This window comes from Biomphalaria glabrata, chromosome 3 (assembly GCF_947242115.1).
Source record: "Biomphalaria glabrata chromosome 3, xgBioGlab47.1, whole genome shotgun sequence".
NCBI classification, from domain to species: domain Eukaryota; kingdom Metazoa; phylum Mollusca; class Gastropoda; family Planorbidae; genus Biomphalaria; species Biomphalaria glabrata.
Genome location: NC_074713.1, coordinates 17710986 through 17735369, shown reverse-complemented (window position 1 = coordinate 17735369; position 24384 = coordinate 17710986). Strand labels below are relative to the sequence as shown.

Sequence of the window (24384 nt, the reverse complement as noted above, 5' to 3'; positions counted from 1 at the left end):
AACAGAGCTTTTGCTCTGTATCGGATATCATTATTGAATTTGTTTGATGTAGAAATATCATAAAATGTTTGTAGCATGTTGTTGTGGGCTAATCTAATCTGACTTCGACTATGTATCAATTATTACTTGACATTAGCCACATAACATTACAAGTTGAATATAGTTGATAACAACATTCAGTTCTATAAAATGATGCTGTATTAACCACTGGGAAATCCGTCCAGTCTTCCTAAAACGTCGCTATATCTAATTACTACTCAACTACTATTCAAAACACAACCTACTTCTAACATAACGCCATATTGGTCTCTTGTTCGCCTAAGTCTACTACGTCATTAGTCTGTCTTACTACGTCATTACTTTTACCGTCGCTAAAACTATACACAATATATTTAACTAACAAAACTAACCTACTCTCTAAACTAGTACATTACAATGTCAATGTACAAAAAATCGATAACTTGTGTTTCTTGATTGCCATGATTGGAATGTTTGGTGAAGAAGTTTCCAAATATTTTAGTAAGAGCTCTGTCTTTTGCCCACCAACGGGTTTCACCAATTACAGATATGTATTTCAATTTGCTATATTCACGCCAAACATTAAATAGTAAATATTGTTATAAACTTGGTGGTGGCACAGAGAGGGGTAGTGGTGTGTGTATAGTCAGCCGACGCAAATCGCCCCAGGCCAGCGCTAGACGAGCGGTCAACTGTGACGAGCTACGACGGTCAGCCGATTCGAGTGTCAACAGGACAGTTCGGGAAGGATCGCCGTCGTGAACAGAGCTCAGAGGCGTCACGAGAGTTGTAGTCATCTGACCACCTAGAAACGTCGAGCGGCGTTCTGTCAGGTTCGAGAACGCCAGTAGGGACCCTATATAAGGAGCGGAGGTGACGCAGTCAAGACGGTTCAGAGAGTTCAGAACACGGTCGACTACAGCACAGTTCAACGGTGTGGTTCTGTACGGAGCATTACGACGGTTCAGTGCGGAGTACTGTCAAGTACAGTTGAGACGAACGGCGTCTTGATCTTGGTCTGTGATCGAGTCCGACACAACGAGCCCAAGTGTGTGAAGTCAGTCCTGAACTGTTGAACCCAGTGCAAGCCCGGAACGAGACGGAGAGGCCAGTGCAAGACTTGATACGGCGGAACGGTGTTATCGGAGAGATATTTGTTATCGCAGAGCTATTTGTACTGTTCTACGTGCTGCCAATTGTACAGTATAGGCTGTTATTTATGGACATTAAACCTTTACGTTATTTTGGAGCCCTGACTTGTCAAGTTCTTTAAGTTGGTGGTGTATGGTGCAGTTTGCAGAGAGCCTGGATAGTGAGATTCGTAACAATATGATTCCCGAAGAAAGACTGCACATGTGTTTAAAACCCCAAATAAAGTAACAACAACCGCTTTTTTTAGTGACGTCACCCATTACTAAATTTAAGACATGGGCATAACACCTAACATGAATCTGGCCCGGAGAAACTGTATTTAACCAGGCATTGAATCCATTGTATTGACCTTGCATATTAGACGCGCCATCGGTGGAATTGCCAATACATTGATTGACATCAATGCCTAACTTTTCAAAGACGCCACAAACCAAATCACACATTCCTTTTCCAGTCTTTGTTTTGGCAGTTGGCAGCCGCCGGCCCACCGGGAATTTCCAGGTGTCCCGGCGGCCCAGTCTAAGCCTGCACACACACACATATACAAATTCACGCGCGTGCCAGCTTCACCTCTCACATGACCTCGCTGGCTGTTGAATCTATCGTGCATGCATCTTCCCCCGTCTCTCTGTCATCCTGACATCGGAAATCGTTTTTTGGAACTCGCTTGGTAAGCGATTGGGCAGTGGCCTGTTCTGAATAGTGCTAGTATTACTGTTCCCTTCTGTCGAGCCGCCCCTGTCACAATCCACGCACCGTGTCTCAAAGAATCATTTTTTCAATTGGAAGACACCCTCAAGACAATATTGATATAGTTCCTAGGGGAGGGGGGACGTTTTAGTGCAAATTGTTTCAAGCCACCTTTTTGTATGTCTTTAAAAAGAATGATGCATAATATGCATCTGTTTTATATGTGTGTTTGTGTTTAAACGTATTTTTTAATTTAAAAAAAACAACAATAGTTATTATAGTTTTGCCCATTACATTTGGAATCGCACTGCCGTTCCTTTGGATACATCAGCTGCGTGGAGAGAGGGAACTGATGTAGGGACTACATCGTTCCGACAAGAGCTAATGTCCAGGCATTCATCTCATTTCCATGAGATGATCCAAAGTCGCTTCGCGACTGAAGGAGACCATAGTAACATTAAAATGTATGTGTCGGTTTGAATGTTGTCTAAAAACAAAATCAAACAATGATAGAAAAAAAATCGATGCAATTTTTTGTTTTTACGAAAATGGTTTATGTAATTTATTGTATCTCCAACTAAAAAAAATTAATAGAAAATGGATACATTTTACCTTTTGCGTTTCGCACACCTAGCCTATAATTTATTTGGGGTGGGGTAAGCATGTCAATACCAAACGTTAGTATTCCAAAGAAGCGTTAATGTTAGGCATCTGTGTTACGCCGACCACCTCTGAGCTTACTAAAAAAAAAGTGCCCTGCCCAGTGTAACTGTCGGACTATAAGAAGTTCATACAATTTCGCAAGAATATCGATGTTTGTGGTGCAGTCTATCCATATCAACCTCTCTTTAAAGCAATGCGTCATTTGATACTATGCTTCCCAGATATGTGAAGTTATCTACCACGCTAAGGGGTTCTATGCGCGGTGATCTTTGGGTTGAGCAGGTTTTATTGGGTGGCTTCTGGAACATGACTTCCCCGATCTTTAAGCCCCGCGCTAAGTCTAGGTATAAATTATTAAATTAAACCATTATAATTTATAATAGGGTTCCCGTGGTCTCCTTGTTTTCAAGGAGCTCCTGGAAATCTCCTGAAACTCACAAAAATGTCCTTAAAATAGACAAAAAATTGTCATTTTGGGTGTCAATCAGTAAGGTGAACGCCAGTCCTACGCATGATTAAAAAAAAACGGCATCGTCAGCATTCATTAAATAAAAATGTAATGCAAAGACGAATTTATTTTCTAATACAAAATCTTCATTTTCACTTATTATCCTTATCCCTACCCTGATTGGGCCGCGCGCAATCCATTTCATAGGACCCCGCAACTGTTAGGACCGGCCCTGGTTATCAAGTTCAGTGTGTGCAAGTAAGGCATAGATAAGCTGTGTTATGACCATTTCCTATGTTTTTGGTATGGGACAGTAGACTTCGAAGCTTGACCACATTGCAATAATTCACCAGCAAAATAATAACAAAGTAAAAGCTACCCACGGGTCTACGCAATTAAAATGTAAACAATTTATAAAGCCTTTAAAAGACATTTAAAGACAATAACTAATCATACATCAACAAATTTAATTTCATTATTTTTCTTCCATAGTTACATAATAGATCAATCTACAATAAGATGGTGCACAAATGGTGCCAATTGATTCATTAAAACTTGTTCTTGTTTGCTAAGAAATGTCTTAGTGTACTGCTGTGAGCCTAGTGACGTCAGCGGTGTCAATTTTTTTTTTACTTGTGAAGTCATTCATTCATAAAACATTTTAGCCAAAATTAATTTTTCGATAATGAGACATTTTCAACCCGTTATAACGGTCGACCTCGAGTTTTCCCGATTTGGCCAATGAGTTGAGAATTTTTCTCATTAATATTCACATACCGGTACCTTGAACTTTTTTTTTTGTGACCTTTCGCACCGGTACGGTGTACTGGCACCTTTTGAAAAAAGTATTACTTTTCTTGTATTTTAACGTATATTATTAATTTTTAGTAATTAAAAGTTAGGCAATCAACTACTTAGTACCGGCACCTATTTTTTCTTAAAAAGCACTGTATATATTTAATTATATATACTGTTGTGGGCTAATGTAATCTGACTTCGACTATGTATCAATTACTACTTAACATTAGCCACAGAACATTACAAGTTGAATATAGTTGATAACAACATTCAGTTATATAAAATGATACTTTATTAACCACTGGGAAATCCGTCCAGTCTTCCTAAAACGTCGCTATATCTAATTACTATTCAACTACTATTCAAAACACAACCTACATGTTGGTCTCTTGTTCGCCTAAGTCTACTACGTCATTAGTCTGTCTTACTACGTCATTACTTTTACCGTCGCTAAAACAATACACAATATATTTATCTAACAAAACTAACCTACTCTCTAAACTAGTATATTACATTTCCTCCCCCCTTTCTAATGTTTAACAATTTTTTACAAAAAGTACAGTAAAATGTCTTTACAATAGCAAGGAGAATTTTGTTTGAAAAAACAAATACAATAAATATGGGGGGTAAGTTCAATGACAATTCACCAAAGTAAGTCCTTTGACATCCAACAAGGTAAGCTCAATAACACACTATTACTGACCAAATAGTAATGTCACTGTAAAACACAACTTTTAAAAGTCAATATAGTCTCTGACACAAGATTACTGCTGAGTGAGGTATCTGACGTGATACACAGTTCAATACTAAGACTTCTGTTGAGTGCGGTACGTGATGTGACACATAGTTCAAAGTGGTAACCTTTCTGCACATAGTGTAACAGTCCATGAGTACGAAACATCACGTTGTAGTTACCACAAGTTACGCTGTACAAGGTTCAAGCTACTACGTTGTACAAGATAAGGTTCATCACGTCACAATAATGTTGTTTACGATGCCAAGTACCATCTCACTGTCCATCTCACTGTCCATCTTCAAGATCATCAAGAAGCATCACAACTTCATGTCATTTTCCTATTATGGATACAAACAGTAAAACATCCATTAACAACGTATTTACAACGTTTAAACAGTGAAATCCCTACATTCACAACCCATCAATAGATTCAAGCTTATTTCTTCCTTCGTTTACCATTTCCTCTGGAATCTAAAATTTACAAATGATCGATGTGATGATACACACAAAGAAAATATAATACTTCTGCTCATACTTACTTTCCAATAAGCTTTCAATATATATTATCTCCCTTTAAAACTACAACTCTTCAAATTATTTCCCTTTCTCACCAATACAGTTTTATGAGTGCCATACTATAGCATACAAATAAATAGCATAACATACACAACTTATTTACAACCTAAAAGAACTCAACATGTTCATTCACTATACAATTAAACCAATGCTGGTATATATATCTATATATACTTATAAGTAAACCATCAAGAATTTACTTTCTCCAACTATATTCTGCTTCTCCATTTCGTCTTTGGTAAGGTCTATATGACCTACAATTGTCCCTTGTACCCTGGTACTCATCAGAGTTACATCTTCTCTGAGGGTTCCCTCTATGATACTGTCTATCATAGGCATTTCTATCAAAATTTCTGTCATACTCATAATGGTCAGATCTCCTATCTGAATGGTCACAACTTCTACATTGTCTGGCTATATGTTCCTTTCTATGACATTTAAAACAAATTTTACCATTAGAATTTCTTTGTCTCATTTTGTATTCATGTCTTCTATTCCAGCTATCAATCTCTCTTTGAGTCAGTTCCTTTAGTCCATGTATATTGCCTAAAAGCAAATCATGAGACAATCCTGGTATTGCTAAACCTTTACAATAACCAGTATAAAATGGTGTTTCTAAGAAAACTCTACAGGCTTGATAGGGCTTTATACTGCCATCTATCAACCTTACTTTTTTCTCATATCCTAAGAAACAATCTGGTTTAACTAAGTTACTCTAATTCCAACTGTACTACATCCAGAATCTTTTACAAACCTCATAGGTTTCCCATTTATAAAACCAGAGTGTACTCTCACTCTATTGGTTTCATCTTCTGCAAAATGTATTTCTTCTACACCCCAACAATAGTTCATCTCTTCTACTTCTTCACTTTCACTACTTTCTCTACTGTCCCTATCATTGGTGAAATACACTCTACTTGTGTTATTTCTGTTTCTGTTCTCTTTCAACTCAACTTTCCTACTCTGTTTCCTGTAACTGTCCCTATTTTCTGATCTATTGTACTTCACTTTTTTACAATGTGCAGCATTATGTCCTCTACCTTGACAATTAAAACAGATGATCTCTCTATAGTTTGTATTATCTCTATTTCTATCATTTCTGCTTTCATGTCTAACTTTATTCTTAGTTTCTTTACTATATCCTACAAAATCAACCTGTTTCTTGTCCTTCTCTGAAAATGAATTAGGATAAGCATTGCTGTAGGTTCTCATAATAGTAACTATGTCCTCTAAAGTTTGTGGTTTTCTCTCTTGTATAAATGACTGTAACTGAGATTCACATTTGTTTGTAAAGTTATCTATCAAAATAAAGTTTTTAAGTCCCTCATAGCTTTGATCTATTTGCTCAAATGACATCCATTTACAGAAATAATCTTTTTCAAGATTTACTGTTGTTTGAGGATCTATCTGACTACTAGGAAAATTTTCAAAATATTTTTTCCTAAATGTACTGGCATTATGACCATAGGCATTAAGAAGCTCTTTCTTTAATGTATCATAACTATTCTGAATGGTATGATCATGGTTCTGACAAATAGTTAATTGAACAAAATCAAGTAAGATTTGAGACCATTCACTTTCTCTTATGTTACAACTGCTCATTTTGATCTCAAAACGCTTTAAATAATCTGAAATACTGTCTTTATCTTCCTGAAAGGGCTGCAGTTTCTTTCTCAGCCAATGATTAGTACTTTGATTATCTCTATTTTCATTCATGTTATTACCATTACTTGTACTATTACTATTGTTTATGTTTTCACTCTGAACAGTAGGCCTATCATTTGTGTTATTATCATTGCTAGTCTTATAAGTATTTGTATTTTGTTTCTTCAATTCAGCATCTAACCTCAATTTCTCTAAATCATACTGTAATTTTCTATCTGCCTCTTCTTTTATTAATTGTGCTTCCCTATCTCTTTCTTTCTCTCTACGCTCTGTTTCTAGTTTAGCCTTTTCCATTTCTAATTTATCAATTCTCTCTCTATATATATTCACCATTTGTTGTACATAACCAGTTAGGTCCTTGCCTTTAAGTTCTAGTTGTTTAGCCTCAGCAATAATTTGCTGGCGAAAAGTCTCCATATAATCTCTTGGAGCTGTAGCCAATATGTTACTATTATAATCTTACACAACACTATTTCTATATATAGTAACGGTACTTATTAGATCAACTGATAAAAAGTATTATTCTTTCCAATATACTGTATAACACTCAACTTTTCGCTATAATGTCAACAAAACTGTTTTGTGACAACTTACTTATATACTCAATAAACTCACATTAACATCAATGTACTTCACATATATATCCAACCAATACACCAACTAGTCTAAATGTACACTGACATAAGATCTAGAAACATTTCTAAGTACTAATAATATACTCAAACTTTTCAATGACCAACCCTTTACATCAATCGGCTAACTACCGAGATTCTTACGTTAAAACACTGGTTTCTTACATAGAGAATAGTGTACTGCTAATTGTCTAGACTCACCTTAGATCTAGATTACTACTCGATAAAGCTAAATAAATGTAGCCTACTTTATCAATACGTAGATTATCACACAGAATAATTAATTGAATAAAGAAATAAATATATACACCAAATAAATCTATGAAAGATGAGACTTTCGTCTGATAGAAAGATAAGAAACAAGAGTGATACAATAGTTTAAAACGGTACGAGACTTATACAAAAAAAAAAAGAAAGAAATGATTCACGTTTACATACAAGACAATTAGACAACTATACGTTTACGTGGGCTCCTTGCTAGTAAATACCCAATTTTAAGAACACTCCCGGTTCACCCTGATTTAACCTGGTAGCAATAAACTAGCAAGTGGCCACTGAGTCCTACAGAATCTATTTTAAACAGACTAATAGAAGGAAAAATAAACTTATCTTTTATATTGAAATCCCTTTCGGCCAACAAGTATCACACAAGGGTCAGAGGTCAGTTCAGGCTCCTCCGTCCTGGCAATCTGGATGGCTTCGGTTCACAGCTCAAGTGTAGATCAACTCCTGGCACAGTGTTGCAATCACCAAACACACAGTGTAATGTTCTCTGAAGGTGACGATATCGGTTTACAGCTCAAGTGTAGATCAACTCCTGGCACAGTGTTGCAATCACCAAACACACAGTGTAATGTTCTCTGAAGGTGACGATATCGGTTCATTCAAACTTCAGGTTCCACAGTTCCTCAAGGCAGACAGTAACGGCTCAGGTTCCTCTTCGACGAATGAGTTCTAAAGTGGCAAGAGTGCAGTCAATCTGGCAGCAACAGTTCAATGTCCTCTACGACGAATCCCTTCTACGGCGTCTGATTCAATGATGACGACGATAATAATAATTCACAACTACTTCGACGCTAATGTCTCTGGTGCAGCGCGCAGTCCCCGATGAAAACAAGCTCACAGATGTGGTGAGGTATACGACGAAAATGTAGTCTGCGACGACTCAAAACAATCCTGACGGAGACAAAGATGAAGTTCTAATGTCTCACTTCCACTAATATCTTATCTTATGTAATACAGACGTTGCTTCAAAAAAGATGATGATTATGTCCTACGCGTCATACATTTAGTCATGCATATTAACCAATGACTTAAATTCTGCCAAGTCGCTGATTTTCCTGGCTAGCTAAGGCAACCCATTCCATGCTCTAATAGCACTAGGGAAGAAGGAGTATTTGTACAAATTTGTCCTAGCATATGGGACGAGGAGTGTGCCTTTATCTTTGTGTCTTTCAGAGTATTTTATTAAATTTTTTGTATTTGAAGATTATGGTTCAGTGTTTTATGTATTATTGCTACTTTACTTTTGAGCCTTCTGTCCTAAAGGCTTTCTAAATTTAGTGATTTTACTAATGGTGTCACTCTAGTCAAATGTGAATATTCGTTTGTTATGAATCTCACTGCTCTATTTTGTGTTTGTTCCAGTTTCTTAATGTTTTCTTGAGTTGAGGGGTCCCAAACGGAGGATGCATATTCTATTATTGGCCTAACCAAGGTTAAATAACATTTTATTTTTATGTTCTTATTTGATTTATAGAAATTTCTTTTAATAAACCCTAATGCTTTGTTGGATTGTTTTATAGTTTTATCAATATGTGGATTCCATGACAGTTTTTCATTTAGGCCTACTATAACACCTAGGTATTTTGCGTTTTTAGTCTGTGTTACTGGTTTGCCATGAATAAGATAAGTGGAATTAATTTGTTTTAGTTTTTTTGTCACTATCTTCAGGTCAGAAACAACAGTATGCTAAAGTCAATACTGAGACAAACTGGTGGTGCTGTCTCACTCAAGAGAGATACAAAAAATGGCTAAGTCCAACTCTCTCTCTAATGAACAAAATACGCAACCTCACAGGTTGAACATACGATCACGCAGTGTGGTAGTAGGGTATACCATCACTTGTGTGTAGATCTAGTGGATCTAGACTAGTACTTTAGAAGAATGACGTCTTCTATACATCACTGTCTAACTGACAAAGTAATTCTAACGGTCAACTCCTTGCAAAGTTAATAACGAGCGCCGCTCAAAATACTGTACTTCACGCCGAATAACTTACTTGACAGCGAAGTAAAACTGTCGACTTCTCAATGTCCCACGAACTCTAGTTCAACTGCTACAAATTTCTGGCTCACTTCAGGCAATGTTCTGGCGTTCTTCGATCCCTTCACTGGGTCGTCAAAATAATGGCGTGGGTTTCGTTCTGGCCTCGGGGTCGCCAAAATAATGTTGTGGGCTAATCTAATCTGACTTCGACTATGTATCAATTATTAGGCCTACTTAACATTAGCCATAGAACATTACAAGTTGAATATAGTTGATAACAACATTCAGTTATATAAAATGATACTTTATTAACCACTGGGAAATCCGTCCAGTCTTCCTAAAACGTCGCTGTATCTAATTACTATTCAACTACTATTCAAAACACAACCTACTTCTAACATAACTCCATGTTAGTCTCTTCTTCGCCTAAGTCTACTACGTCATTAGTCTGTCTTACTACGTCATTACTTTTACCATCGCTAAAACAATACACAATATATTTAACTAACAAAACTAACCTACTCTCTAAACTAGTATATTACAATATTTATATTTTAATATATATATATTATAATGTTGCTGTCAAATTTATGGGTATACAATTATTGTGTTGACAAAATATAGTTTAAGGAACCTTTTGTGAGCATTCAGATGTAATCTAAGCAATCTGTTGAATAAAGTGAACTAACTGATAAAGAAAAGATCAACAGCTATAACAACCTACTACATAAAGCTAGTGCTACCAAGATCAGCAGCTATAACAACCTACTACATAAAGCTAGTGCTACCAAGATCAGCAGCTATAACAACCTACTACATAAAGCTAGTGCTACCAAGATCAGCAGCTATAACAACCTACTACATAAAGCTAGTGCTACCAAGATCAGCTGCTATAACAACCTATTACATAAAGCTAGTGCTACCAAGATCAGCAGCTATAACAACCTATTACATAAAGCTAGTGCTACCAAGATCAGCTGCTATAACAACCTACTACATAAAGCTAGTGCTACCAAGATCAGCTGCTATAACAACCTACTACATAAAGCTAGTGCTACCAAGATCAGCTGCTATAACAACCTACTACATAAAGCTAGTGCTACCAAGATCAGCTGCTATAACAACCTACTACATAAAGCTAGTGCTACCAAGATCAGCAGCTATAACAACCTACTACATAAAGCTAGTGCTACCAAGATCAGCAGCTATAACAACCTACTACATAAAGCTAGTGCTACCAAGATCAGCAGCTATAACAACCTACTACATAAAGCTAGTGCTACCAAGATCAGCAGCTATAACAACCTACTACATAAAGCTAGTGCTACCAAGATCAGCTGCTATAACAACCTACTACATAAAGCTAGTGCTACCAATATCAGCAGCTATAACAACCTACTACATAAAGCTAGTGCTACCAAGATCAGCTGCTATAATAACCTACTACATAAAGCTAGTGCTACCAAGATCAGCAGCTATAACAACCTACTACATAAAGCTAGTGCTACCAAGATCAGCTGCTATAACAACCTACTACATAAAGCTAGTGCTACCAAGATCAGCTGCTATAACAACCTACTACATAAAGCTAGTGCTACCAAGATCAGCAGCTATAACAACCTACTACATAAAGCTAGTGCTACGCTACCAAGATCAGCTGCTATAACAACCTACTACATAAAGCTAGTGCTACATGCATTTGTGTTCACAGAAAAGGCACATGCTGAAAGAAAAACAGAAGGCAAGCTCTGGAATGCAGGCCCATGGGCGTAGCCAGGATTTTTTTTCGGGGGGGGGGGAGTTTGAGGGGTGGATTTTTTCTCTCCCCCCCCCCCGACACCCCCCCCCCCCCCGGCGAAAGTTTTTCTTCTATGTATTTATGTGTGTGTGTATGTACATAATCTTTATTGCATTCTGACCCTTCATTCTTTTGGAAGACGTTTATTGTGCCCTAAAATAGGTTCTTCCATGAGTTAATGGGAAAATTGTAGATTCCCCGCCATTATTAGCTAGGGGCTCTGGGGGAGCGCTAGCAGCTCCCCCAGCGCGGGGCGAAGCCCCCCGCCAATCACTATTTCTGATATTGAAAGCCAACAGAATGCATATTCTGAGGTATCTACAGTGCATTTTCCTGCTATTAAAAAGTTTTATTTCAAAAACCTAATGTGCTATTCTTACTGACTTAGACCCTCCCGCGCCGTTTGGCGCATTTGCCGTCAAGCTGTTTCCATAAAATTGTAGATTACCTGCCAATACTAGCAATGGGGTCTGGGGTCAAGCTGTTTTCATAAAAATCTGTCACTGGTAATGTCTGAAGCCTCTTCCCACCTGCCATGAGGACCTCAATGAATGAGTGGCGTTGTACTAGGATATCATTGCAACTCTTCTTATGCGTAATTCATTTAGTCGGAGAACATGTCCCGCAAACCTCATGCGACGCTCTGTCACAATCTTAATAAGGGGTCAAACCCCAGTTCGGCATAGGATTTCCTTGATTTAGACCCGATCTCTATAACTGACTCCTAAAATCTGTCTTAGCCTTCTTTGTTGAGCCACATTTAGTGTTTTTCAATTTCGGCAGATGACTATTCACTGCAGTTTATTAAGGGAGCCCTGCCACTGGTAAAAATGTGTAACCTCTCTTGAATACGCTCTTGGAATTAAGTGACTGTAGTTTGCTTTAGATTTTATATCAAAAAGAGAAGTTTTATCGTCAAAATCATCTGTTGGGGGTTTTCCACCTCAAAATGCTCTGTAAGGGGGATCTTAAACTCAAAACCATCTGGAGGGGTTTTAAACTTTTAATAAACGCCATCTGTAGAAGAGGGGTTTAAACTCAAAACCCCCGATTGGATTGGCTACGCTCAAATAATTTTTGTGTGTAATTTGCTTTTTTTTTTTTTTTATATTGAAGAGGTATTTTTTAGCATCAAATCCATCTGAATGGGGGTTTAAACTCAAAACCCCTTTTGGCAACGCTCATAGCATTTTGAGTGCGTAATTTGCTTTTTTTCTTCAACTGAAGATGTATTTTTTAGCCTCAAACCCCCCTGGCGGGGGTTTTTAACTCAAAACCCCTTTGGCTACGCTTATATATTTTAGAGTGAGTAATTTGATTTTATTTATATTGAAGAGGTACTTTTTAGCTTCAAACTCCACCGGAGGGGAGTTTAAACTCAAAACCCCTTTGACTACACTCATAACATTTTGAGTGTATAATTTGCTTTGTTTGTATTATTAAAGAGGTATTTTTTACCTTCAAACCCCGCTGAAGTGGGGTTTAAACTCAAAACTAAGTCAAAACCCCTTTAGCTACGCTCATAACATTTTGAGTGCGTAATTAGCTTTTTTTTTTATATTGTAGACGGGGTTTATCGTAAATTTTGGAGGGGGGTTTAAAATCAAAATCTCCCTTAACTGTGCTCTTGAAATAAGGGGATTTTCGTTTGCATTTTTTTTGTTTTGTTTTTTGTTTTACAGAAGAGGAGGAGTTAACTGCAAAAACCCCAAGTAGGGGGTTTAAAACTCAAAACCCCTGGTAGGGGGTTTTAGACTCAAAACCCCTGGTAGGGGTTTTTAAACTCGAACCCCCCTGGTAGGGGGTAAAAAACTCAAAACCCCATTGGTTGTGCTGGGGCAAGTGATGGTTTAGTATTAAAATCTCACCTAAAATAAACAAAATCAAAGGAAAAAATCATTCACTAAATTCCGATCGGGGGGGGGGATTTCATTTCGGGGCCAAACCCCCCCCCCCTGGCTACGCCCATGTGCAGGGCTACATCTGAGGTCTTTGTATGTATGATGTTTGTAATGGTTTCATTATAATATTAATAGTATTTCATCATCCAAATCTCATTTCTTGTGTTTTGCAGGTACATATAGGCTATCTACCCAACAACAAAATTTTAGGTCTGAGTAAATTAGCCAGGTAAGTTTTTGCTCAGCATTTGATTTTTCACTTTCTATTGATACAATAAACACAATTGACACACATAAATTAAGAAATGTAAAATTTTGGGGTTAATCAAAAGATTATTGAATTACAAAGTGTTAAAGAGTCAAGCAGACTGCTACATCATTCTCTGAAGTGACTATGACTATGTCCTTGATACTTTTACATGCAGCCAGTCTTCTAAGCCTGAAACAACTTTTTTAAAATGCTTGATTTACTTTACTTTAATTTTTTAAGGACTAAAATTATCCTGTACATTGTGTTCAGTTCCTCTCATAGTTCATCTCTGTGCAAATATTGCACACAATGTGCCACCTTTTATTTAGATTCTAAAATAATAAGTTTTAAAAAGTGGCTGAGTTCTTAGAAAACATTGTTACTCTCCACAAACTATCTTTAATAAGGGCACCATTATCTTGTTGACTGTCAGAAAAGATTTTATCCAATGGACATGCATGGATCTTCAACCCAAGTCCTGTCTTAAGGTTCCACGATGGCAGTGCCCATAACCATACTATGATAGGGTTAGGCCACTTATGTAGCACACAGTCTGTGATACACCCTCCCCTTGCTATAATCAGATAAAGCCTAAGCTAACCATGGGGAATTCTGTAAGTGCCACAATGCCATTGAAGGGTCACCAGTTCAGTTGCTGCTTCTGATGATGACTTCCTTGTGGAACAGCATGGAGGACTTGTTTAACTGGTTTGGCATAAATTATCAGATCTTTTTTTCACAAAAACAAAACCATATATGTATTTATGTATGCTAATTTTTTTTTTCAGAATAGTTGAAGTATATAGCAGACGCTTACAAGGTAGTTTTTTTTATAATCTTTTTTACATTAGCCTTGTAACACCATGGAAAAATTGTAGGTCTCTGAAAAGATTTATTTCTGATTGACATATGCTAAACAAACAATCTTTAAGTCTCAACTGTAACCTTTTTACTAGCTTGATGGTTTTTTAAATATTTTTATTTCTTTCACTTTTCTTCTGATAAAGACTAAAAAAAAACACAATCTTAGAATTTAATTTTGATCTAAAAAATATAAATAAATTTGGTCTATAGTACCATCTGGTAAAAATAGCAAATATTTATAAGCAATTGGCTCTATTCCAACAGCATATGTTTGAATAAAAAATGGTTAGTTGATTATTCCATTTTTTTTCTGGTAGGCCGATGTTGCAACTAGCAATAAATTATACATTTAGTCTCTTCTTTGTTTCATTATATGTGCAATGATGCTGTAACATGAGATGATGAAATAGACTAGCCGTCATCAGCATATTTTCCCAGTCTTTTGAACTCTGGGCCTTTTCTTTAATATAAATAAATGTATAAATTTTAACCATTTAAAAATTTACTTAACAAAAAACTTTTTTTAATATTCTTACTTTTGAAGCTCTTGGCTTCCAAACAGTGAGTCCTGGGTTTGAATCCTGATGAAGACTGGGATTTTTAAATTTGGGATCTTTAGGGCAGTTCTGAGTCCACCCAGCTCTAATTGGTACCTGACATTTGTTGTGGAAAAAGTAAATGTGGTTTTTTCTTGTGCTGGCCACATGACACCCTCATTAACCATGCACCACAGAAACAGATGACCTTTACATCATCTGCCCTATAGATGACCAGGTCTGAAAAAGATACTTTACTTTTACTTTCGAAAAGTCCTAAGTCTTTTCAAAAAGTCACTAAATGCCTTTTAATTATTCACTTTTTGTCAAACAAGTTAATATATATCTCACACATTTTAATGATTAGAACTTTGTAAATATGTGCCATCCTAAATCCCTAATATTCATTAAAGTAGATTTACTTATATTTGTAATGATGTTCCTAATAAATTAATATTTTTTTCTAGTTCAAGAACGGCTCACCAAACAAATAGCTTTAGCCATTACAGAAGCCATTCAGCCAGCAGGAGTTGGAGTTGTTGTAGAAGCATGGTAAGTTAACAGATGGAGTGGATATAATTTTACTACCGTATATGTTTGTTGATATTTATAAATATCTTAACTAATTAATGATTGTAAGTCATAACATAGAAGCCAAAAAGAGGAAAGCAAAAACAGGGCCATCCACATCTGCCTTTTTAAAATCTGTGGAAAAGGCTGTGGAAGTCACTATGACTGGACTCTGTGAAGAGAACTTGCCACCATATGTGATGAAATGGCATTGGGGGAGCTAAGTCTAAGTAATATGCTAAGACAATTGTTTCCTTGTGAAAGTTAGCTTTATATGTACATGTATTATGTCTATAGAATTTGGTATCAAATAAATATTACGGATATGGAGGATATGGAAAACATGAAGTAAATTTTTATTTTAAAAAAATTATTGTCAAAATTTAACATCTTTCCAGTCAGTTACAGTAAATTAGATTATGCCTGATGTTTCTGTTAAAGTTAAAAAAGTTACTTGTATTATGTATGATACTTGATAATAGAGCTGCATAAAGATAACTTTGTTACTTATGGCTTTAAAACTATTAAATTTATAAAATACTGATAGAATTGTTACAAAATTTTGACTTTTTAACAATCAATAAATCAAACTTGCCAACCAACAATTAGTTCTATATAATTTGTAAGATAGAATTATTGGTTAAAAATTGATAATGGAAATGAATAGATATAAGATAGGCAAAGCATTTAAAATAGGCTTGAATGTATGTGTTTAAATAATTTCAAAGTTAAATGTTTCCTTTTCTTTTTTTTTTCACTACCAGTCACATGTGCATGGTGATGAGAGGGGTCCAAAAACTAAACAGCAAGACTATAACCAGTACAATGCTAGGAGTTTTCAGAGATGACCCTAAGACCAGGGAGGAATTTCTGTCTCTAACTTTAACTAAATAATTGATCTTACATGAGAGCTATATTAAGACAGCTTGGATTATTTAAAAAATACTCCTGCTCAAAATGTTTACATTTACGCATTGCTGAGACCAAGCCAGTACTGTTTTCATTTTTATTTTTATAATTTTTATTTTAATAATTTTGTTTTTAGAAGAGATATGTGATGCTTATTATATTTATTTTGAAAAAAACAATAAACTACATTTTGAATAAGACTAGCTTATACTAAAGTACCTGTATTTCATGACTCCAAGTTTAAATGATCAATTGCATTGTATCTTTACTTTTGGAGAAAAAAAACAAGTTGTCAGCTGTTATCAGGTTGAGTTTTAAAAAACAAAATAAAGAATAAAAAATTATTCATAGGCTATATTTTTAATTAAAGTGTATCATAATTATATTCTCATTACAATATGAAAAATGAAACTTTTTAAATATCAAGCTCATTTTTAAAAAAAGTAGATGTTTCATAAAAAAATGATTTTAAAGCCTTTAAATTCAAAATCGAATTTATACTATGTTCCTACTAATAGAAATTAATATCTACATTAGTATTCATTTTCTTTCACTACATGTACCTAGAGAAAACATAAAGTGACCATAAATATTAATTTCTTTAGATTATTGATTAAGTGCTTTCTAATTTCATTGAAAATATGTATGGGTGCATTACATACAGCAAAATTGTATTTTTATCTGAAAGAGAAAATACATTTTTAACTTTTTTTCCTATCCAGCTAACTTTTGTGCTTATTAATAGAGGTATATATATGGTATTTTAGCATTGTACAGGAAAATGGGCAAAACATCTTTTAAAAATTATATTGAACTTCATTTGACAGCCTCTTATATAAAATTGTTGCATATTTATTGGTAGTGGGTAACTTTAATAAATCATATTGTTAATGGTATATTTAGCACTATCAAGATGTATAAATTATTGTTCCACTTTAAGTATAAAACTAAAATCATGTATCTTATTCTTGAAATAATTAGCCCTTAAGAGAATATGTTTGATTATATATCATATATATATGGATTTGAAAAGACAAAGGATGCACCCTAATGAATTACTGGTGTTGGCTTCTTCTCCTTGAATTGGTGCAGAATCTAAGTAACACATTTCAAAAATCTTTTTTTTTTTCAAGCGTTGATAAAAATATCTTATAAAATTGTTTGAAGTTTGTTGTTGTAAGCCTTCAATTGTTTTCATTTTTGTTTTTTTTTTACTGTCATAATTTGTGATCAGTACAGCATCTTTATTCATTTTCAATAAATCATTCACTGTATTTTATGTTGATTTATCTCTAGTTTATCCTTTAATATTAAATTTTATTCATTTATTGTAAGTACTGTCAATTTTTCTCTAGTCTATCTTTTCATATTAATTAAATTGTATTCATTTCAAAATTGAGAATTCAAAAAAAAAATATCTTGACTACAAAAACATCTGTATTTATGACCACAAATTAATGAATTTATGACCACAAATTAATGTAATTTCTTTTTTCTTCATGGATAGAAAAATTTGACAGAGTATATATATAATGACATATTTTATTTGGTTTAAACTAATAGTTAATGAAATTACTTATCCCAACCCTCAAAAAAGGAATATTCTTTCATAAAGGTCCATTGCATGTTTAAAAGAAAATTTTGATTGACATATCTTGCTTACTGCATTAACAGGGTTGACAATTTTTGTGTTCTATTCTCTACCATAGTCATTCCAGTGCTGGTCACTATCCCTTTGCAATATCGTATAACTTTTTTTTCCGAACTGTGCTTATTATTAGAGATATTTAATTATCTGATGATGGCTCACAAAATGTTGCTTTTTCAAAACAAGGTCTAAGAGTGTTCCTCAAAATAATTTCAGTTAGTTTGACTTGATACTAACAGTTCAGTAATCCATGCTCAAGATTTTATTACTTAAGTAAAGTCAAACTATTAAATAAAAATGTGCACAAAACCTCTTTTGTTTAATAAATTGAAATATTAAATACCTCATTTCAATCTAGAACTAAATTACAAACTTTTAATTTTTTTTTTTGCTACTTATCCTTCACATTTTGTGTGTCATCATCATGTACATAATATATAAATGTTTCCCCTTTGTTTTTCAACTTTTTTGTTATATTCTTTGCATTTAAATGATGTGTAATGTATCCTGTTGGGTATTGATGCTAGTGAAGTATATGATGCATACTTTTATTTGTTCATGTCATAACAGAATATAACAAGATTGCACTAAGAGAAAATGAATGCAAGAAACACTGAACAAATATTTCACAATGAAAACTTGTATGATTTACTTAGTTCCCCTTTCAGACCTTGTGATCTATAGGGCAGATGTGTAAAGGTCCTCTGTTTTTGTGGCCCATGGTTAATGAGGGTGTCATGTAGCCATCACAATTACCAACTGCCTTTACTTTCCCCAACTAATGTCAGGTACCCATTAGAGCTGGTTGGACTCAGACGCGCCCAAAGTTCCCGAAATTAAAAATCCTAGTCTTTACCAGGATTTGAATCCAGGACCTTGGTTTGGAGGCCAAGCACTCTATCGCTCAGCCACCGCTGATATACTTACTTTATAGAAAAATGTTGTTGGCCTCCTTCTATTATATAATGACTAAGGTTCATATTGTTAAAAAAGATGAAAGTCTAGGCATTATTTATGATGGAAACAATGTCGCCCACAAAGCAGCTAATGTGTCCAAAGGAACAGCAAACATCCAATACAGTTTGGGATCAGTTATATAGCATCATCTACTAGATTGTAACACTGTGTGACACAAGCTGCTTAAGTGTTGTCTCTCAAAGCTTTTCCCATGTTTGGGTACATCCACAGGGTAGGGGAGGTTTGGATTCAGACTTTACCTCTCGTTGGTAGGTAACTAACTAAGGCTATCTAACCTCTTCTGCGCAAAGCTTTTTAAATTAGGGGCCAGTTGCTCATCGAAGCCCCTTCTCCTGTCAGTGCTAACAGTTGTGCAGGCTCTTTATCTGAACTGCATGTGAAGGCCAGGAATCGGACTGGTTGTCCAAGGCTATACATGTGCCATTGTAAGCATTTTATAAGTAATGGTGCTCTTAAACCCTTTACCATTTCCGGCAAGAGCAACTGGTTCTACAAGATTGTTATAGAAAAATATGATTAGCATAAATATAGGAAAGCCATAGACATAAATATAGGAAACCCATCTGGACTAAAGTAAAAACTTTGAACCTATAATTAATAAAAATCGAGATTTCAAATCATATTATACCCATACTAAAACATCCACCACCTTCCTTCCTGTTCCCCCACCTATCTGTAAAACAAACAAAAAATGAGGACTTAAAAAGTGTATAATTGTGCAATCAACTCATTAAGAGGTAAAAATTGTATTTATTTAAAACGTACAAAATAACATCCCTTTCACTAATAGTTCTGTGACATTCTCATTTGAGCACTGTAAACAGGAATCATTTACATTTTAATAAAAGTCAATAGGTTGTTTTACATATTATTGCATTTCTGATATGTCTAGCTTACAATGACAATAGATGTTATTTATTTTAGTTTTATATTAATGAATAATTAAATTAGAAAAAGAACTGATGTGCAAATATTACATGAAGATTTGATGGAAAAATCTAATTTAGTCACTTTAAATTTTATGCAGTGCTATATTTTGGCTTAATGGTAAAGAATGTAGAGAATATAGCAGCTGTGTCATAGGTTAATATTTTTTATGAAAATTTGAATTTGTGCATGTGCTTTAGTTCCATTCAGCTGTATTGGAGTTCATCTGTGCTGGCCACAAAACACATTGGTAAACCATTGGCTACACTAATGGTTTAACACACTTAACCCAACCATGTAAGGGATCTTTACATTTAAAAGCGCCTTGAAATAAATGTTAGATAGCTGAACATTTTTTCCCCTGTCCAGCTAATTCAAAACTTGTAAGACTCCAAAGTATTTTTGTTCTGAAAATATTTTACAAATAAAGTTTTGTGAATATTTGGCAAGGATTATAAATACTAAGCGGAATATGTATATTTTGACATAATACACTATACTTGTTATTCTCATGTTTTTTTGTTGTTTTTTTCAAAATTTATTTATCTAAACTTTTTAAACAATCTCCATTTAGTTAAACTTGTAATTACAAAGAGTGCATTTTTTGTTTATATATATGTGTGAAATGTGTTGTAATAATGATGGGCTACTTAACTAGCTAAGGAGGCCCAAGTTCATATCCTGATAGACTAGGAATTTTTTAAGATTTAACTCGAGCTGAGTACCTAAAAGTTACCCTTTCGTCTCACTGTCCACAAGTGCAATTAGACCATATCACCAACTTAGCATGCTGTATAATAAACATGGCATATGACATAATAATAGCAGCACTAAGGTACAAGAGTTATTAAGAGAAATATGGTGAAACATAGACAAGCCCAGACGAGGACTCGAGCCACTGACCCGGTTGACACCTTGGTACCTAAGTGAAAAAACATGTCATTTTTATTCATAATTTGTTTCAGCACTAGAAGCTTCAAACTCCATTATGTAAGCATTCTGTAGAAGCATCCCTTTCTATTAGTTCACAACTCAGAATTATATTGTCAATATATAGAGAGTTATGGAATGTTAATATATGTAGTTGTACGGTAGACTATTTTATTTTTAAAAAAGCAAAAGTAGCAAATTTTGCTAATGTATTTTTTGTTACTTATCTAACAAAGATTTTATGGAAATCATAAAAATAAAAAATTGTATGCTTTGTAGTTTATACTGTACTGTAAAAAAAAATACAAGGTTCATATTAGTGTCTTTTGCAGTTAATATTTAAGATTTTGGGCTGGAACTATTGTCAGGCACATTAAAAGAAACATTTTTGTTTGTTCATTCCAGCTGAATGCTTGCTTAGTTGTGTGATGCGCTCTGGACTGTCATCTTGATAGTCCTGGGTTTGAATCCTGTCTACTACTATCCCCAGCTGTCCTACTAGAGGTTTGGGCTGGATTTTAGAAATCTTCATTTCTGAAGGAACATCCAAAGCGTGTAAAACAAACTGTACTAGTATTGATCCTGAAATAGGCAAAGATCTGATTCAAATCAATTAGCCTACTGAATATGATACGCAAATTCAGAGACTTGGGATTACTTAGATATAGCCTATGTTTCAGTGTAACTTGGATAGCATCAAATGCATGTGTATGATTTTTTTAATGAAAAAAATGGAGAAATGTGAATTAGATTACAGAAATATTCTTAAGTATTGGTTAATTTCAGCTGATGTGATGATGTCTGCTCATTATGTTCTATTTATTCAACTTTATATAATGTAGACATACCTTGTGCAGTTTTGGGGAACATTTATTGTATATGTTAATGATATTATCTTGTGGTCTGCTGGTATTACTTGTGAAACCCATTTTAGATAATTTAATGTAATCAAAACATTCCATGAAATTGTGTGTGTGTGGCTATTCTAATTTGGTAGTCAATGTTTTTTTTTAATCTACTATCACAAACAAAACATCAAACGAATCAAAGCATTAACTATGATTAACATCAAACTGAAAATCAAAAGTTTTGAGTTTAAGTTATTCTTTTTGATGTAGGAAAATTGAAATATGGTTGTATTGGCCTAAATGTTTGTCTGAAACTATTTTCCGTGTATTTAAAAGTGCATTGGAAATGTATTTTTAATTTAATGTATTTGTAAGGTAGACAAAATTGTGTAGACAACGTTATAAGTTCGCCATATATCTTTTTAAACTATGGGGAGGCTACATAATTGTACGACCATGACAAATGAATAAACAAACCTAATACCTAATACGTTGTTCTTCTGTACGTCTGTTTACTAATACATAATACTTTGTTCTCCAGTACGTTTTGTTCTTCTGTACATCTGTTTACTAATACATAATACTTTGTTCTCCAGGACGTCTCTTTAGAATGTGTATGTGTTTTTGTGTATATTCGGGTCGCCCATATATAAACGAGCAGATACCCGTGCTGCCCTAAGGTTGAAACTCCTAGTTATGGAATATTTAAAAAAAAACACTGTTTAGGCCCATCAGTTGTAGCTTTCTCGTCTGCCTGCATTAGAACGATACACACACACTATACGCACACTTTTTTAAAAAACAAAAGTAAATGCCTTTCCCGCAGCAACCCACTTTTTGGTCTTGTATCTTCTCATGGAATGGCTGACCCTTCACAGACACAGATAAACCATACACTTCTTATCACAGATCCTTGAATTACAAAAGCGCATAAAGCAATTTTAGTTAGTGTGACCTGAATCTTCTTGTATCTTTTTATGGAATGGCTGACCCTTCACAGACACAAATAAACCATACACTTCTTATCACAGATCCTTGAATTACAAAAGCGCATGACGCAATTTTAGTTAGTTTGACCAGAATATTTTTTTTAATTACTGTAGGCCTACTAACATTAATCACCGGCTTCGCCCGTATATTTGTTTATTTTCGTGTTATATCCTGCAAATGATCAGATAATACTTTGGCCGCACCCCCACCCTAATTTTTTAAACATTTTGTTTGCACTTTCAATAAAATTGCCCGCATTTCAACAACCCCCGTTTGGCTAGTGTATTCTAGTATATGTTACGTTTAATTGGAATCGCACACTTTAAATCGCCCTCCCAAACACATTCACTTCCGGTCTCGATTCAAGTCTTGAACTCACTTTTCTCTCCCCTCCATCTTTTTGCCTCGTATGTACCTTAATAAAAAATATGAAAAAAAAAACATAAAAAAATAAATATAAATAAAGCATATATTAAGTATAGTTGTAGGCCCTAGCAATTATTTTGGATCAGTCATGTAATTAAATTTGAAATAGACCTAGACTAACAATAATAAATCTGTGTGATTAAAAATATTTTTACCAATTCTTTTTGTTTAGCGCAGTTTCATGCTTTTAGCTTTTTCAATACGCTATGATCCTATCACTTGTCTTATTGTTGTTGGTCCACTAGATCTATTACAAATTTAATTACTTGACTGATCCAAACTAATTGATAGGCTACAATTACACTTCGTAGAAGACATAGAGACATATAGAGTAGGCCTATATTAAATAGTTTGGCATTGAATTGAAAAACAAGCAAGAAAAACATTTTAAAAAATACATTTTAAAAATTACCTCCATTATATAATAATAACAATAATAAAATATAAAAAAATTATTAATTTGAAAAATATTTGGTTCAAACCTGGCATCGAACCCATAATGTTGACACCGTCAGCTTCGTGAACGTAAGTATAGGCCTACTCAGTTATCGGCATAATCGGTACACTATGGCTGACTTCTCAGCGATATACACCAATTGTTAAATTTATAGGAAAGTCGTTGAGCCGTTTTTAGATCAGTTGTCCAGGTTCCTGGATTCAGGTTCCACGAAGTTCTGATTTGAATAGAGGTATTGTAAAAAAAAATATAAAAAAATGGCAGAGAGTGTACGAAGGACTAATATTTTTGTTGTGGGCAGCATGGGCGTAGCCAGGATTTTTTTCGGGGGGGGGCGGGTTTGGGGTGGGATTTTTTTCGCCCCCCCACCCCGCGAAAAAATATATTTATATATATGTATGTGTGTGTATATAATCTTTATTACATTCTGACCCATCATTCTTTCGGAAGACGCTTATTGTGCCCTAGAATAGGCTCTTCCTGGAGTTAGTGAGAAAATTGCAGGCTTCCCGCCATGGCCAGCAAGGGGTCTGAGGAAGCGCTGAGAGCTCCTCCAGCGCGAGGCGAAGCCCCGCCGCCAAGCCCTATTTCTGATATTGAAAGCCAACAAAATGCATATTCTGAGGTAGGCCTATCTACAGTGCATTTTACTGCTATAAAAAAGTTTTATTTCAAAAACCTAATGTGCTATTCTTACTGACTTAGA

The 24384-nt window shown here is 34.8% G+C and overlaps 2 protein-coding genes across 2 annotated transcripts in view; one reads left to right on the top strand and one right to left on the bottom strand.

Moving 5' to 3' along the window:
• The window catches only part of LOC106057118 (GTP cyclohydrolase 1-like), a 59957-nt gene extending 42770 nt beyond the window's left edge, over positions 1–17187 (top strand). Inside the window, exons 3-6 of the mRNA XM_056023789.1 lie at positions 13519–13574; positions 14384–14415; positions 15463–15547; positions 16330–17187. Coding sequence (XP_055879764.1) covers positions 13519–13574; positions 14384–14415; positions 15463–15547; positions 16330–16459 — 303 coding nt within the window. The 3' untranslated portion in view covers positions 16460–17187. The remainder of the gene's footprint in view (positions 1–13518; positions 13575–14383; positions 14416–15462; positions 15548–16329) is intronic.
• Positions 4401–8571, bottom strand: LOC129925159 (probable cyclin-dependent serine/threonine-protein kinase DDB_G0292550). The gene is made up of 2 exons (XM_056023788.1): positions 5535–8571; positions 4401–4843 (listed from the first exon to the last, which is right to left on the bottom strand). Exon 1 carries the CDS (start codon positions 7161–7163, stop codon positions 5787–5789), a length of 1377 nt encoding a protein of 458 aa, XP_055879763.1. The 5' UTR covers positions 7164–8571; the 3' UTR covers positions 4401–4843; positions 5535–5786.
• Positions 17188–24384: the final 7197 nt, after the last annotated feature.